We start from the raw sequence: 17,483 nt of genomic DNA on the forward strand, positions 1-17,483 counted from the left end.
ACATTTTTTATTTATTTATTTATTTATTTATTTATTTATTATTTTTATTTTTTTTTGGTGGGGGGGGGGGGGGTCTCTTTATGACGAGTGCATCATCTACACTCCCTGATCAGTACCAATACGACCATAGTGTTGTGCATTGTATAATTTGCCGTGAGCCTAATTTGGTTCGGGTACACCCCAAAGCACTTTGTCAATAATTGATGCAATCTTCAAGGTCGACATCGATTTGTTCACAGACTGCAGTTATGTTCCTGGAGGTGTTACATACATGTCAAGCTTCCGAAGCGTTGAGTTGCAATTCACAATCAACAAGTTTATTCGTTTGTTTTACAATACTAAGAATTAGTTCTGAATACGGTAGAAAGACGGCAATTCTTGAAAGTAGGCTAAGAATTACATGTGACTGAAAAGTAATTGTTAAATGCAATATTTTTTTTTCTCCAAAATGAGTTATGTGTCATTTCCTGCAAATACAAACTTTACTGTGTGTATAGGAGAGAATTCCATTTACGTCTTCGTACAGGCCAATGACTCCCAGGTATCTTGCATTTAACTCAGTATTGTGTCGTATAGCAATAACATGGCAATATTTAAAGGGGAAATCCAGTCCAAATACAAGTTAGTCTGATAAGAAAAAATAAAATATTAAGAGTTCATTGGTAAAATTTTGATCGAAATCGGATGTAAAATAAGGAAGTTATGACATTTTGAAGTTTCGCTAATTTTTGAGGAAACAATTCTTGAATAGTTGATATGAATATGCAAATGGCAACGTGGGCATGTCATTCCCTCACAACTTACTTAATTTCAAGTTTTTCATTCAAACGCAATTATTCCCGAGGCTCAAGTCCTGATATATCTAATTGATCACTTTTCTGAAGTTATTCAACCAGCAATACCATAATGTTTCACATTTCATTAACATAAACATTGAATTTCATCGTTTTTTGGGGGGTACGCGATCAATGGAAAATTGTGAGGTTATGGCATGGTCAACACACTCATTTGCATATTCATATCCACTTTTAACTGCTTGGCAGAAATTAGCAAATCTTCATTTGATAACTTCCTTATTTTTCATCCGATTTCATTCAAATTTTTACTGTTAAACTGGTAAGGTTTTACTCTTTTTTATCAGACTTGTTTATTGGACTCGATTTCCCCTTTAAAGGATTTTAACTTATATTATTCATCAGATATTGCCCAAGCTTTGACTGATGTTTTGATAACTTGCATTCAGAGAATTGCCTTTAACTCTTGTAGCCAAAATGTTTGTGAAAGCTAACCCAGGTCTTCCCTGGTATTATGCGATGTAAGTGTGCTGATGATTTGGTACATACTGGGTAAATTCTATATAATGTTATGCGTTTATCTTATTCCATGCAAAAAAAGTGGAAACAATCCACTTTACATTAATAAATACATGGAAATTAACATGCATGATGATATGTCTCATTTAAACACGTAGAAATTAGCATGTATGAATGTATGATGTGTAAACATGTCTCATATAAACACTCGGCATGTATAAGGTGTAAACATGTATCATATAAACACTGAGAAATTGCGATGTTTAATATGTAAACATGTCACATGTTTAGTGTATGCAATTTTGTGATCGATCTAAAAATCAGACATGTGTTCTGAAAATAAACACTAGAATGGCAAATAAACATGTCGCAGTGTTTTTAATCTGTCACAGCGAATAAACATGTCGCAGTGTTTACATCGTAAACAGTGCGTCATGTTTATTTTTTGGTTCAGTGTTTAGATCTTAAACATTGTGGGTGATTATGTGACTGTGCGGTGTTTAGTATTTAAACACTGTGAGTGATTACGGTGTAAACGTTTGGTGTTTAGGCTATAAACACAGCAGGTGTTTAGTTTTTAAACATCAGAACCGTTTAAAACATAAACATGTGTGTGTGATAAACACCTAGGGTGTGCTGAAAATAAACACAGCATGTGTTTAGTTCATAAACATGTTTAATATATAAACACGTCGCAGTGTTTTTAAACTGTCACAGAAAAGTGTTTAGTTAGGTGTTTAGAAACTAAACAAATTTTTTACAGTGTATCAGATAAATTCTGGGATATATGGCTATTGATTGTCCCAGATTTTTTTTTCCGACTGTGGTTGATATTCAACACAGAGTGAGAGGCTGTGGTAGATAACACAGTGTGAGAGACTGTGGTAGATATCAAGAATGGGATGCTTCAGAATGACATACTGTGTTACCTATCACAGTCTATTACAGTGTGATATGTGTGTGGGCAGTACTGTGGGGGATTATGTGAATGTGACACACTGTGACATTTTCAGATATGTGGTGATGACACCCGTTACCACAGTATCCACCATGTGATTTCCCACAGCGTGATAATTACACAACATTACCACATGTCCGAATTTCACAGGTAACCATATTGTGACATAACTCACTGTGTTTCACACTGTAAATCACAGTGTGTTTAACTTTGTGGCAACACTATGACTGTTCCATAAGGGAATACCGATGTTACATCAACTTGAATAGAGAGTATTTCGGCACTAGATGTAGAGAATGTCAAGTCGTTTCTACTTTGGGGGCCAGTGAATGGGTAATATAAAGCACTATTTCTATAATTAATGCGAAGGTCTTTTCCTCTTACCCTCAATGAAATGAAATGCCACAATTACGACTGATTAGTCATTTTACAGCTGTAACAGCAGGTGTACACCTGTATTGCCCCATCTCTCTTTTTTTAATTCTTATTGAACCTTCAAAATAGCATTATTACATAGCAGGATGGTTATTAAGAACTACCGTAAAGACAAACAGTTAGATACAGTCAAACACACAAGGAAAAAACAACAGAGAGGGAGAAAATGAATGGGTAATATGAAAACCAACACTTCCACCTCTTCCACTTTTCCTGTCAGGATGAGTAGATTTATAACCATTGATGAGTGAGGACAAGAGGAAACGACCTTCGCAGTAATTATAGAGATAGTGCTCACGTATATGCGATGAACCCTTCCTGTGAATACATGTTTTTAACATACTCATCACTACCGTGTGTCCCCCCCCCCCTCCAAAAAAAAAAAATACAACGGGACCTTCTACAATGATAACTATAAAAATTGCTAATTAATCCAAATACAATTTCAGGGTATGAAACTGTAACTTATTACCCGCATCTTACAGGAAACCCTATCCGATTTGCTTCATAGGTCAAGGAGAAATGAGGAGGTTTAAAGAGCATGTCACAAATCCCTTCCCTCCAAGTTCTGCCCATTGTGTTCACACATTATGCAGTTCCAAGAGCATCCGAGTGCTTAACTTAGAAGAATCAGACCCATGACATGCGTTACAATGATCCACATATCTCTGTGACCACTCAACCAAATTGAACGGGGTCTTCTGCATAATATAGCTAAGATGTTATATTTTAAGACCCTGAAGTAGTATTTAGACGGTTAAATCATATTGGAAGTTACCGATGCAAAAATCCGATTGTATTTTTTTTTTTTTTGGGGGGGGGGGACATATTGCTTTCTAACAGGAAGGTTTATCGTAGCGCTGATATAGGGGCTATTTCACATTAAGTGTACACTTTTGTAAAAACTGATTTTTCCCTATTTTGGCCCATTTTTAGAATTTCCATTATTGTACTGGCGGTATTGTTTGATGGACCTTATCAACACCAACCTACTAGTTGCAATTTCAGGACAGTTCAAGTATTATTTCTCTTAAATTTTGGATTTTTTGTGTATTTTTAACGGAAAATGGATTCTCATTCGACATTTTTGATAAAGTTCATTGATATCTTAAATGAATTTAATGAAAGTTGTGCTGTATATTCCTCTTATTATATAAGTACAACCATTATTTAGCATTTTGAAGCTTATTTGATGAAATTTGACTCATAAATGTGGAACTTATGAATGTTTTTGTAAAAGGTATCTTTTCCGTTAAACAAAAAAATTGTATCCTCTCCAGAACATATAAGTCACTAGCAGTGAATGAAAGCGATAAAGATGTGCCAAAATGCTGCTGATTTAATCTTCAGAATGTTTGTAAGTGAAAACATATGACACATCAATGAACATAATGTGTTGGATTTATTTTACTGCTTGGTTATTTTGATATATAAATTTTCCGTTAAAAGTGTGTCCTCTCCAGAACAGGTACAATTTTCATTTTTTGAAGCACTAAGGATTTTGATATCTATTATTGTGGTATAGAAATAATTGTGTACTGCAATTCAACGTAATGAAATATGATTTTCTTTCTAAATTCTTGTAGATGGTCAGTATCTTACATTAATGCAGCGTTAAACAGCATGTCCTCTCCAGAACAAAGGTAGTTCATCTTTTAACAATGTACAGAAACAAAAATTTTAACAGTAAAACTCCTTCTTTTATGTAAGAAAATAATGGTCTGTTGTTGCATACTGTAACAGAAATCATAAAAAAACATTTCAACTGCTAGAATTTTATTCTAGAATTGATTTTCATTAGTTCATCTATGTAATTGAGCAATATCGGAAGTCAGTGGCGGCAATACTCTCACACCATATTTTGATAGTCAAGAAAAATTAATGTGATACTGTTTGTAACTGTGTAACTGACAAAATCTACTGATCATGGCAATTATTTACTAGCCTGGAAAACAATATACTGCATGCCTTCATGTTGTTCTGGAGAGGACACATATTTTAACACATGATTGCATTTACAATTTGGTCACTTTAATCAAGAGATAAATGATTTTTGTGCAGGTAATCGAATCCGGAACACTATACATCACTGTTTCACTCCCCATTTTCATGTTGGGTACAAAGTAAGTTGGCCTATTCATTTTTTTTTTTAATATGCTATACTCCACTTAGAAGTATGCTCCCTTAAGAGAGTTTTGCAACAAATTGATGGGGTATTCATCATTTAAAGACCATTTTCTACCAGTTTTATTGTAGGATGAGACAGTATGTATTTCCTTGATGGCTCTCCTCCATGCTACCCTGCTACCCATGCTACCCCTGCTACCCATGCTTTCCTGATTTGCACCTTCGGTTTGATTTCCTTTCCTTTCTCTTAAAGGCCTTTATGTGCAGGTATATATAATTATGCAAGTACATGGTGATTCCCCGTGGCATGAATTTCTTGGTCCATCAATATTTATTGCACGCCATGTGTGTCATTCAAAATTTGTTGTTTAAAGTGTCATATCACTTGAAACATTCTAATTCACAATATCATGTACATAATGGTTTAAAACATTCTGTTACATTTGTGAAATTTGAAAACCTCAGCTTCGAATTTGTCTTTTTCATTTGTGATTTGACAGAGAACTCTAATCAGTATAACCTCTTATTACAGGCTACCCAGTCTAGTGTTTCATGTTTGTTTTCAATTGGTTAATATTCTTGGATGCTAACTATGCTACCAGCATTAGTGCTGAAATGTATTGACTGAGTTTTAAACAACAGCAGAAAAAGCAAAGCCAGATTTGTCTTGCCTAATAATAACTTTACATGAAAATCGAAAGTCAAGACTGCCATTAGCCCCTGTTCCACAGAATGGAAACCATTGAAAGACCACTGAAAGACTGAAAATTGCCAAGCTGTTTCAGTAATGCTTCAGAATCAGTGAAATTTGCTGTCTCTTTGGAGTGGTTCCTGAAACCCCTGCAAGACCATCAAAAGACCAAAAACAACTTTTCCAGCAAGATCCCTGCTCCGATCTTGCAGACAGCTAAAAGTTTATCAAGACCAATAAGACTATTGAGAGATCTCTTACAGTGCCAGAGATCTTTGAAAGATCAATCAAGATATCTAAAGCACTGCCGCAGACCACGGAGAGAATTCTAATAGAAAGACTGAGACTACTGCAAGAATTGTGAAAGAACAAGATAACAAATCCCTGTAATATGAATCGGAATATTGCAGTGCAGTTATGTTTATGATGATATTTGTTGTCTTGCGGAACTTACACTAGTCCTACAACAGTCTTTAAACAGTCTTTAAGGGATCTTGGATTCAAAAAAGATCTTTTCGCAATCTCCATGCATGTCTATCACTGGTTTCTATGGACTTTCACTGGTCTTCCAATGATTTCTCAATGATCTCTCAGCAGTCTTTCAATGATCTCAACAACAAAACAAAAAACAAGAAAAGAAAAGAGAGACTGTCACAAGATCATGGAGAGACAATAATAACACCTTTGCAATTTAATTGAGAGATCCCTGACAGATCACCAGCAGACCATTTTCGTGAATGACTACTAAAAGACTGCTTTGAACCATTTCAAGAAGTTTTGGAGACCACAAAGACCCCTGACAGATCAATCAGGAATTGTGAAAGACCTCAGAGAAGTGCACTGAAAGACCATAGAGAGATCAAACAAGTTTCATGGTCTTTCAGCAGTCTTGCTTCCAAATTTTAGTGTTAAACAAAATGTCCTCTCCAGAACTTATCAGTTATTCATTCTTTGAGAGTTCCCATTGGGTAGATAATAAGACCACAATATTAACAATGATATATCAATGAACAACAACAGCATTCCTTTTATAGTAAAACATTGCTTAATAAACGTGTTATTGTGCGTTAACTTCAAAATTTTCAGGCAATATTTTCTTATAAGTAATTGGAGCTGTACTTGGGTGTCCACTCGGAAGTTTTTTACTGTTTAATGTGATTTGGCTCTTGAGCATTGCAATAACATCTGGAGTATTTATGCAGAAAGGTTAAAACTGATTGATGCATCGTATAAATTCACATATTAGCTCATATAGTTGGTGTTCATAATTGTAGAGGTTGTTGCTAAATAATTGTCCTCTCCAACACCCCTGAATATACTAAGGTTTATAAGCTCACAGCTGATTGGTTCTTGCAATTACTTAATCATTATACACAACAACAAATAATTTAGACTTAAATAAAACACTGTGCATCAAATTTGAAGTTATATACGAAGAAAAATTATAATTTTTTTATGTCACTAAATACAATTTGCCCCTCCATATCTCAGTTTGCCACATGATACATCAGTTTTGTGGCAAAATATGGCTAGACTGAAGTTTAAATGAGTAAATTGACATTGGATCAGTAATACAGATACATATAGATACACAGAGAACCATTTTTGTAGCAGTTACAGGCTTGATAAAGCTGATGTGTTTCTTGTTAAACAAAATGTCCTCTCCAGACGCCTGTTTTTGTGACTATATTTTAGGAAACTATTTAAAGATGTAAACATGGACTTGACGCTCTTTAATTTTAGATATAGATGGAATATACCCTAAGGTTTTAGAATCTGTATGTTTTTTCCCCGAACAACAACTTTCATTTTTGACCCCCCGTGAGAAAAAAAAGTGTACACTTAACGTGAAATGACCCATAGGAATGCGACGCTACATAATTATTATTATGGTCATGTGTACTGATATTAGTTTAATGAATAGATCAATCAATAAATAAATTAATATTTTTTGTTTACCAAGTTTATATATTACATTAGGATAGGACGTGAAACCGTTCTCGGAAGTAAAACAGTAAGTCCAGATGAATTGATTTAATTTTGGTTCCTCTATACTGAAACTATTTATTACAGAATAAGAAAAGAACAAATTCTACGTCGAGCCTTTAGTGATTGGATGTACGAAAATAAAAAAAAATCACACAAAATTAAAGCAAAAAGTCACAATTTTTCCAGTATTCACTTACCGAGGAGAGCAAAACCACAAAGACTAAATTGATTGGCCATGCTTGATTTACACTGTGTGAAAAAGCGCTGCAACAGTACGGCACGGAGACACAGGGTGGGAATAATGAGAAGTTCTGCTTAAGACGACGAGAACTCGAGCTGTTAACGTCCAAAGTAGATGAATGTTTAATCACATTTAACATGTATAACGTTATCGCGGACGAGCTTTACCGTCCGCCGTAGCTACCACTCAGATGGTCACGTGGCCAGGGGAGTCATGGTGACGACCTTGACTCCAAACTATGCCAATGGTGCAGCTCATAACGGAGGGCGCGCGTGCAAAATAATCATATAAAATTAAGGCCGTGTCACACCTTTCCGGGCAAGCTACTCGGGCTTGTTGCGAGGAGGGATTTTCCAGCACGCAGGAGAATTTTCCCTGGCGATGCCTGGCGGACAAGAATTTTTGCGAGTTTTGCACTTTTTTTACCTACTAAACTCGTGCTACTTATCTTCTACTTGCGTGTATTCCGTGTGACCTGCCTGAGAGCTTTGAAACCGATCAGTTTTCTGTTACGAGCGATTTACAGGTACTGAGAAGTACCTGCGTTGGAGTTGCCTGAGAGGTGCTGCCGGTAAGGGTCTCCTACTGGTGTTCTACGTGTACCTCTTCGAGCGAATCCCCACGACTCACTCGGAACAAGTTTTGAGCATGCTCAAGGCCTTGTCATACCGTATCTGGGGAAGTTTTGTGGCTTGACTTGCGGGGAAACAAATTTGCTACCCGGAGCTCTCCGCAGTTGGTCCGCAACTGACAGTACTCGGCGCGTATCTCGCCTGTAGTTGCCCGGAGGTGCCCACGCTAGTCTCATTTAACCGCAGCCAAGTCTTGAGCAAGATAATGACATTCTGTGGGACTTCTGTCATTCCTTCAGAGGAATTCCTTCTCTGAGTTGTCAGCACCAACGGGACTGGTACACAGGTCACACAGTATACCCGCATATAGACTTTATGCAGAACGCGTCCAGCAAGTAGGACACATGCTCTGACTCGACTAAATCCTTGTCCGTCCTCAAGGCCGTGTCACGCCTTTCCGGGCAAGCCTTGCGTGCGACTTGTGAAGAACAATTCTTACTACCCGGAGGTCCCCACAGATGACCCGCACGTGACAGTACCTAGCACGTATCTCACCCGTAGTCGCCCGGGGTGCGCACGCAAATCTATTTACCCGCAACCATGTTTAGGCCCTGTCACAACTACAGGCAAGATGCGGACCAACTGCGGAGAGCTCCGAGTAGCAAATTTGTTTCCTCGCAAGTCAAGCCTCAAAACTTCCCCAGATACAGTATGACAATGCCTTGAGCATGCTCAAAACTTGTTCCGAGTGAATCGTGGGGGTTCGTTCGCAGAGGTACACGCTTAAGACCAGTAGGAGACCCTTACCGGCAGCACCTCGCAGGCAACTCCAACGTAGGTAATTCTCAGTACCCGTACGTCGCTCGTAACAGAAAACGGGTCGGTTTCGAGGCTCTCACGCAGGTCACACGGAATACAGGCAAGTAGAATGTGAGTAGCACGAGTCTAGCAGGTATGAAACAAGTGCAAAACTCGCAAACATTCTTATCCGCCCGCTGAAAATTCTCCTCCGTGCTGGAAAACCCTCCTCGCAACAAGCCCGCGTAGCTTGCCCGGAAAGGTGTGACACGGCCTTCAGAAATTGTCCGGTATGCTGGAAAATCCCCACACGCAACAAGCCCGCGTAGCATGCTCGGAAAGGTGTGATAGGGCCTAAACATGGTTGCGGGTAAAAAGATTTGCGTGCGCACCTCCGGCCGACTACGAGTGAGATACGTGCTAGGTACTGTCATGCGCGGGTAATCAGTGTGGGGACCTCCGGGTAGTAAAAATTGTTCTTCACAAGTCGCACGCAAGGCTTGCCCGGAAAGGTGTGACACGGCCTTTAGCTTAGTATCCTCAGCCATTCGATTTTCTCGGCAAATAGTAACTGTGCAGATGATATGTTTACTTCCATCACCATGGACACAGAGATCGCAGCCTTTGGTTGTGTGCAGTGAAGCCGGTCAACTGTCACTGTCTATTAAACGCATTATGTTCTTTTATTATTTTTTTTTTCGATAAGAATGTAAATGTGACCCTGCACCACAAAACAAACAAAAAGTCGCCAGATGTGGATTTTTAGTTGAGGGCAGATTCTAAAAGAGCAGACTCTAGACTTTTAAATGATGTATAACTCAATTCAAATAGACTCTCCTAACCAATCTAAATGTTGGAAAGAAAGCACACACTCTGGAAAAGTGTGAACTGAGAAAAGAGGCTCTGAAGTAAAGAAGTCTATTCAAACGCTTAATCTTTTCCAAGCCACCCTAGCAGCTGTGCCATGAATGGGACAAAAACAGGGTGTCAACCACCGGAGCAATAATAATGAAGGAATTATCAAATTAAGCTGAAATTGGGCATGCCTTATCAACACATTTTGTCCATGATTAATGACAACTTTCAAAGCAGTAGCATTATCCTTTCAAAAGGTATTAGAGTTGAACGTGAAGAGTGTGTACAGGGCTTTTAAGAAATGGAATGGGGACTCTATATAACAAACATCTGATCAAACTGTATGACTGTTCGGCAATAAAGTGTTTGAGAAAAACTGTAAAAACGCAGTTTCCTGTTTGTGTTATGACCCCAAATTTCAACATAATGTAGAAGACTTGCTCTTTCAGAAAATAAGAAAAACTCAAAATTGGCTTGGTTGACCCATTTGACCTATTTTCAGTCCTCACACAAAATCACTGCGTGCGACTTTTTGTTCCTTTTGTGATGCATGGTCACAAATGCTCTCATTGACTCTAACGGGAGCTAATGGCGAAGTCATCTACACGTTACTTGCAAATGGCTTATCACTGTTTACTAATTTTAGGGACCGCGGAACGTAATAATGAACTTCAAAAGTTAAAACTACATGGTACTGTGTTGATTGGCTGCTAAATATGAAGAATCCAATGCAATTCAATTCAATTTAATCAAATTCCAGTTTTATTGTCATTCATCGACAGAACATAATGATAAACACCTTTACTCCTTTTTAATGTAGACCTAATATGAACTCCGATATGATATATGATTATATATGTTGCAATATATAAATTTGGTTTCAACAATGACAAATTTACTAATCATCTATTAATTGTTAACTAAAATAATATCAATACAAAAAGGCAATGACGCTATAAAGCGTCGCATTGCTACAGTATATAGCGCTACAAACGGAGATGTGCGTGTCAAAAACATGCTTTTGCAAGATTTCATTGCATGTACGTGATCACGTGTTTTCTAATCAATGTGAAGGTTGTTTCCTCTTACCCTCAATCAAGGCCACCATTACGACTGATTAGCCATTTTAACACAAAATATTACGGTATAATCATTCATGGTCGCCTCGCCTTGTATATTCCTCTTAATGTTTATATACTTTCCCTCTCTCCCTCTAGCGCTCTCGATTGTATACTGTACATATATATATATATATATATATATATATATATGAATATAATATATGTCGTTTTACTTTTGTGCTTGTTTTACTGTATTTAACTATCTATCCTATAATCATCCTGCTATGTAATTGAATTTTGAAGGTTTAATAAAAATAAAAGAAGAGATGGGGCAAAACAGATGTAGGGCTACTGTAATTCAATGAAAACATCTCAGCATGACAACACAGGTGCGTAACATCTATAAGAATATAATTGTGTGAAATTCTCACTATGTGTGTAAGCACCAGATGTGTCAAGGAATATTATGCTGCATAGAGCTTCTCTCTTCCCCTGTTCGTTGTTTCGTTTCTGTTTGGTTTGTATAAGAAGACACAATGCCGTCCTAGTCACCGTATACATCCTGGGGGTAACTTATTTGAATCAGTATAAACAAATTCATACATTTTGCTATAGAGTATTTTTCTTATGAGATGTGGATGGGAGTGGGGGTATCTTTTGAATCAGCCTGAATGAATTCATGCATTTTGCCTTCCAATACTCTTGTTTTTTTATATTATACCGGGGGAAACTTACTCTAAACAACATGAATGAAGTCATACTTATTGTCTTAGAGAAGTATTGTTTTTAATTTCATGCTCACCGTTCAAGCAGAGACATCCAAAAGGATGGCATTAGGGCAATTACCCTTCTCCTGAATACTAATTAGTGATAAACTTATAGTAAATGATTGGGAACCCAAGAAGAGAAGACCAATCGACCGCCCCAGAGGAACAAATCAAGGAGATTGCCAAAAGGATGGAAAGAGACTTCAACATGTCAAGACCTTGGCCCTTGATAGAAGAGAATGGAGAACGTTGATGAAGAGGCTTCCAACTGACAGGGCCAACTAGCCTACATGCATCAGGGTAAGCTGTTGATCAATTCTCGTACAGTTCTCGTACGAGTGAGCTAATGATATCATCACTTCTTAATTTTTCATCGACCGTGTACAAAAGAAAAAAATGATAAAAATTACATGTTTATGTTCTCGAAGTGTAAAACATGGTGTTATACTTTTTTGAACAACTTCATGGAAATGATTAGAAAAAGGGTATATCAGGATCAGGGTCGTAAAGGCATTTGAATGAAAAAAAAAATTGTGAGGGAATTACATCGCCACTTCACTATTTGCATATTCATATTGATTGTTCAAAAACTGTTTTCTGAAATATTAGCAAAAATCAAAAATGTCATAATATCTTTCTTTTTCATCCGACTTTGATCAAATGTTCACTGTTAATGTTAATTCCTCTTAAAATGTTAATCCCTCTTTTCAGACTATTTTAACTTTCAACTCCAGCAGTGGAATTCCACTTTAACCGTGTTGTGAAAGTGGGTACTTGGTAACGTTGGGGTGATAGAATAGGTGTCATGGGCCTCCTAAAAAGCTGGACAGTGAAGAGGTTATGATTTGTGAATTTCATTTCATTTCATTTCATTTCATTTATTTCATTCTTTCTTTCTTTTTCGGCAAACAGAACACGAAATGAATCAGAAGATATAACATAGGCATGTATTCGACTTTACATGGTAGATAATGGTTAACAGATACGAAATTATACATGCATACCGGCAAAATACAAAGTTATGTTTGGAGAAAAAAAAGAACTTAGAGGTTCACTGAGAAGCATGCTTGTAAATTGTGAACCACTCAAAAGATTCTTGTGAATACATTAAACATTTTTTTTTTTTTACAAAAACAGGACAGAACAAGACAGGACTGAACAAGACAGTAGAAACTCAACGACATTACATGACTTTACAGTAGGGTATACCATGACAGTAATAAAACACAAAAGAATAATGGAAAGAAAGGAGAGAAAGAAAAAGGAAAGAGGGAATTAAGGTGTTTCAGGTCGATCAGCCGAGCAAGGTTTGTACAAATAAGATAATGTAAGAAATACATAATGATGAAATCAATGATTGACGATGAACCCTAAGGCTGTAAAGACCAGCTAAGTAATGAATCGTATATATCTTAATATGAGTTCAAAAAAAAAAATAACTTGCGCTAAAACGAATTCAAAGATAACGAATATTTCATATCACAACTTAAAGAATTCCAAAATTTAGGGCCAGTGTATATAATTGCATTTTGAGCCAATAACGTTCTCAGAAGGGGTAAATGAAACTCATTTGATCGCCTGGTGGGATAATTATGAAAAGATTGATTTCGTGGATACATTGAATAAGAAATGCTGGAAGGTGCATTTGTGTTATAATTAAACATAAACTGACCCAGCTGAAAGAAAAACAAATCTTTGATTTTTAAAATCTTATATCTAACAAATAATGGATCTGCATGGGAACGTGACGAAACGCCACAAATAATACGAAGTGCCTTTTTTGTGATAACAATAATCTACCTAATAAGGTTTGATGGACACTACCCCATGCTAAGATTCCATAATTCAAATAAGGTAATATCAATGAAAAATACAACGTCAGCAAAGAAGACAACGGGATATGAGATTTACGTCTATTAATAATACCAATATTACACGAAATTGTTTTACTGATATTAATAATATGAGGCTTCCACGAAAGTTTATCGTCCACTGTAATACCGAGAAACTTTGTATGAGATACACGCTCTAAGTGAACGTCATCAAAGATGATATCTGTGCTTAAAACTTCTATAGACTTACTGAATAACATTTACTTAGTTTTCTGAAGATTCCAGTGATGATTTATTGGCTCTTATCCGTTGAGTCACTTTTTTAATTCAGAATTAACAATATGGACAAGAGTGATTGCATTTTGGTGGGAGAAGAAAATATTTGAATCATCGGCAAAAAGTATAAAAGAAAGTATGTCGGATGATCTACAAAAATCATTTATGTAAATGATGAAAAGTAAAGGTCCTAATATACTACCCTGAGGGACGCCACATTTAATGACTTCAAGACTAGAGCTGTGCTCGTTCAAAAATACATATTGTTTTCGGTTTTGCAGGTAACTCCTGAACCACTCCAAGGTCTTCCCTGGTATACCATAATGAGGCAATTTATGAAGTAAAATTTCGTGATTAATTGTATCGAAGGCCTTGGAGAAGTCAAGGAAGATACCAACAAGATGAGAATGGTCATCTATAGTATGCGCGGCGTTATCAATAAGCTTCAAAAGAGCATGAATGGTGCTGTGTTTCTGACGAAACCCAAATTGAAAATTCGTAAAAACATTATAATAATTAAGAAATTTAATCGTTCTTGTAAATATCAATTTTTCCAAAACTTTAGATAGGGATGAAAGTAGAGAAATAGGTCTATAATTACTTATATCAAAACTGTCTCCTTTTTTGAATAAAGGACACACCTTAGCAATTTTCATACAATCAGGAAAACACCATGTAATATGGATTTATTAAAGATATGAGAAACTGGATCCGCAATAGAAAATATAATTCCCTTTATAATAAAATTACTTATATCATCATAACCGGCACTTCGTTTATTATTGATTGCAGTAACAATGTCTATTATTTCATATTTCGTAGTTGGAGCTAAAAAAATAGAACTGGGATTGGATTGACCTAAAAATTTTGCAAAATGCGTATCGAACTGCGATACTTCTTTTGCCAGATTCTCTCCAATCATTGAAAAATAAGAATTAAAAATATTTGCTATATCACCAGGATCTTCAACAATTTTATTATCAAATCTTATCTTTGTAAAATTCAATTTCTTTTTTGATATATTCATAGCCTGCTTTAATATATTCCATGTATTCTTTACGTCATATTTATATTTTTCTATCTGAATGATATAACATTTCCGCTTTTCCGATCGAATGACCTTAATCAAAATATTCTTATATGATGTATATTTATCTTTTGACTCCTCAGTTTTTTTTTCATTTTGAATTTATAATACAACCTATTTTTCCTGTTAATTGAACGGAGGAGAGATTACGAAATCCATGGAAGTTTAGGTGTTATTTTATAATTTACTGACTTATCTTTTAATTTAGGAATATAATCATCTAAATGCTTATTGATTACTTCCATAAAATTATCGAATGATACATTAACATCATCAGTATCACAAACACTTGACCAATCAACCCTATCTAAACAAGCGTCAAGACTAGCTAAATAAAAAAAAAGATAACGCATTGTTATCATTAAAATGCTCTCATCACGGTGATCCTCTGCGCAACTTAAATAGGTAATATGAAATCTATCTTGACTGTTTTCCACACAGTTTTCATGAGCTCATCCCAGAAATATTCGCGATATCTGGGATCGTCAGACCACAGCAAATAGGGCCGGTTGACGCCCATCAAAACACGAATGGTGTAAGGCATGTTCTTGTCGTCTATGTCTTCCAGGAATATTAACAGAATTGCGTCACGCTTTGAGCTATTAATGTGTTGAACAGCCAAGCGTAATTTCGTCATGTACCATCCGTTGCTGATCGCGGCATTGGTGACTATAAAAACCGATTTGTAGCTGTTGTCGATCACATCTGCTATGGCTTCGATCCATGGCATTCCAGCTGTAAAGTCATCATCGCCAACGCATAGCTCCGCCTCTGGCTCTCTGTCTCGGAGCTTCGGAACTAGGTAGTCTAGCACCCACTTTTCATTATCGTCATGAAATACGATATTGATGTCGTATTTGTAGTCGTTGTCGTCGATGACTTCTGTGTAGCCAATGATCCAGAGTTTCAGCAGAAATAGCTTGTATCTGATCCACCATCGGTAGTAATAGATAAGAATTGTGCAGATGATTGTGACGCCCGATGTTATAGATATTCCTACGTACATGAGGACTTTGGGTCCGCAGAGGAGAGTGGGATCAAAGTCGATGAATCTCTTCCCAGAGAATTCCCTTGGCGAATCACGGGAACATTTCGTACTGCTCAAGAAAACCTTGTCATAGTTTGCGTGAACCCAATTTCGAAACCATGCATTCTTACAGCTACAAGATAAAGAATTATATGACAAGTCTATTACATCGATATTGGCAAGGAGTGAGGAGAATTCATCCTCTGGAAGAACTGAAACATCAGTTCGCGCCAGAAGTAGGTGAGAGAGGTTTTTCAAGTTGCTCATTAGCGGAGTGGGTAGAGATGATATTTGGTTCCTGCTTATGTACAACGTGGCAAGGTTCGACTGGAAGGAGAAAATTGAGGAAGGGAGTTCCTGCAGTATGTTGTCATCCAGACTTAAAGTTTCAAGATACCTCAAACTATCGAAAAGATTTGGCTGAAGTGCACTTAGTGAAGCACTTCTCAAATACAATCGGCGGATATTTCTGAGATCTTTGAAGCATGATGGTGGAAAACCGTCTCTGAACAAGTTCCTGCTGAGATCAAGGTTCTGTAGATTATGCATGTCCTGGAAAAGAGACACATATCTCTCAGCATTACACAGGTCAGATACGTGCAAGTTATTTCCCTGCAGTAATAATTCTTCGAGTACTGTCAGTCCTGAAAGCGACTGTCGTGGGTTCAGGCTAGTTATCTTTGACTCACTGATATCGAGAACACGCAGACTCGGTAAGTTTTGGAAAACGTTAACCCCCAGGTTGTCTATCAAGTTATTTTGATTGAGGTGAATTCTCAACAAGTTTTCTAAACCAGAGAAAGCATGGAGGTTGATATATCTAATGTTATTGTAGGAAAGGGACAAATGTCGAAGCTTAGGAAAGCCTACAAACTCATTTGCACGAATCTCGATTAGAGCGTTATTTTCAAGGTGGAGGTTAAGCAACTCAGGCATCAGTATGCCAGGTGCATCAGGCGTTGTCAATCTACTGATACCACATGAGGAGAGAAACAGAACGGTTGTCGCGTTCATGTTCTTAAAGGCAACAAAGGAAACTTCTTTCAATGTGTTTATCACAAGTGACAAGCGATGTAGACGTGTCAAATGTCTGAAAACTTTATCAGGGAGAGTCGTGAAATTGTTCTCACCGAGGTACAATTTTTCCACTGGAGTGTTTCTTAACGGTGCAAACAGGTCTTCGGTGAAGCTGCCTAGTTTTATCTTATTAAAACTTATAAAAGTGATTTCCGACGAATAAGCCACGGCCTCAATCACTTGCTTGGCTCCACTAAGTGATAATGGGTTGCGTTTGAATGATACACCACGAATATGTGTTCCGTGAAAACTGGCTTTTTCTACTCGTGTCACTCTGTTGTCTGTAAAGTCCATCAAGGTACACTGGTTTGGACTTTGGAGTTCTTCCAGGTCACCCTCGTTGATGCACGTTATCGAGTTGTTGGTTACATCCAGCA

General features: G+C 37.0%; 1 protein-coding gene across 1 annotated transcript; it reads right to left on the bottom strand.

The window, feature by feature from the left end:
- Positions 1 to 15,399: 15,399 nt before the first annotated feature.
- LOC139719135 (toll-like receptor 8) lies at positions 15,400 to 17,043 on the bottom strand. Its single transcript, XM_071630566.1, has one exon. It carries the CDS (start codon positions 17,041 to 17,043, stop codon positions 15,400 to 15,402), a length of 1,644 nt encoding a protein of 547 aa, XP_071486667.1.
- Positions 17,044 to 17,483: the final 440 nt, after the last annotated feature.

Source organism: Diadema antillarum, unplaced genomic scaffold (genome assembly GCF_040938485.1).
Source record: "Diadema antillarum isolate AM-2024a unplaced genomic scaffold, OU_Dant_1.0 scf00000104, whole genome shotgun sequence".
NCBI lineage: Eukaryota > Metazoa > Echinodermata > Echinoidea > Diadematoida > Diadematidae > Diadema > Diadema antillarum.

Excerpts from the sequence above, each read along its gene's own strand:
- LOC139719135 (XM_071630566.1), bottom strand. The coding sequence starts at position 17,043 with ATGAACGCGACAACCGTTCTGTTTCTCTCCTCATGTGGTATCAGTAGA.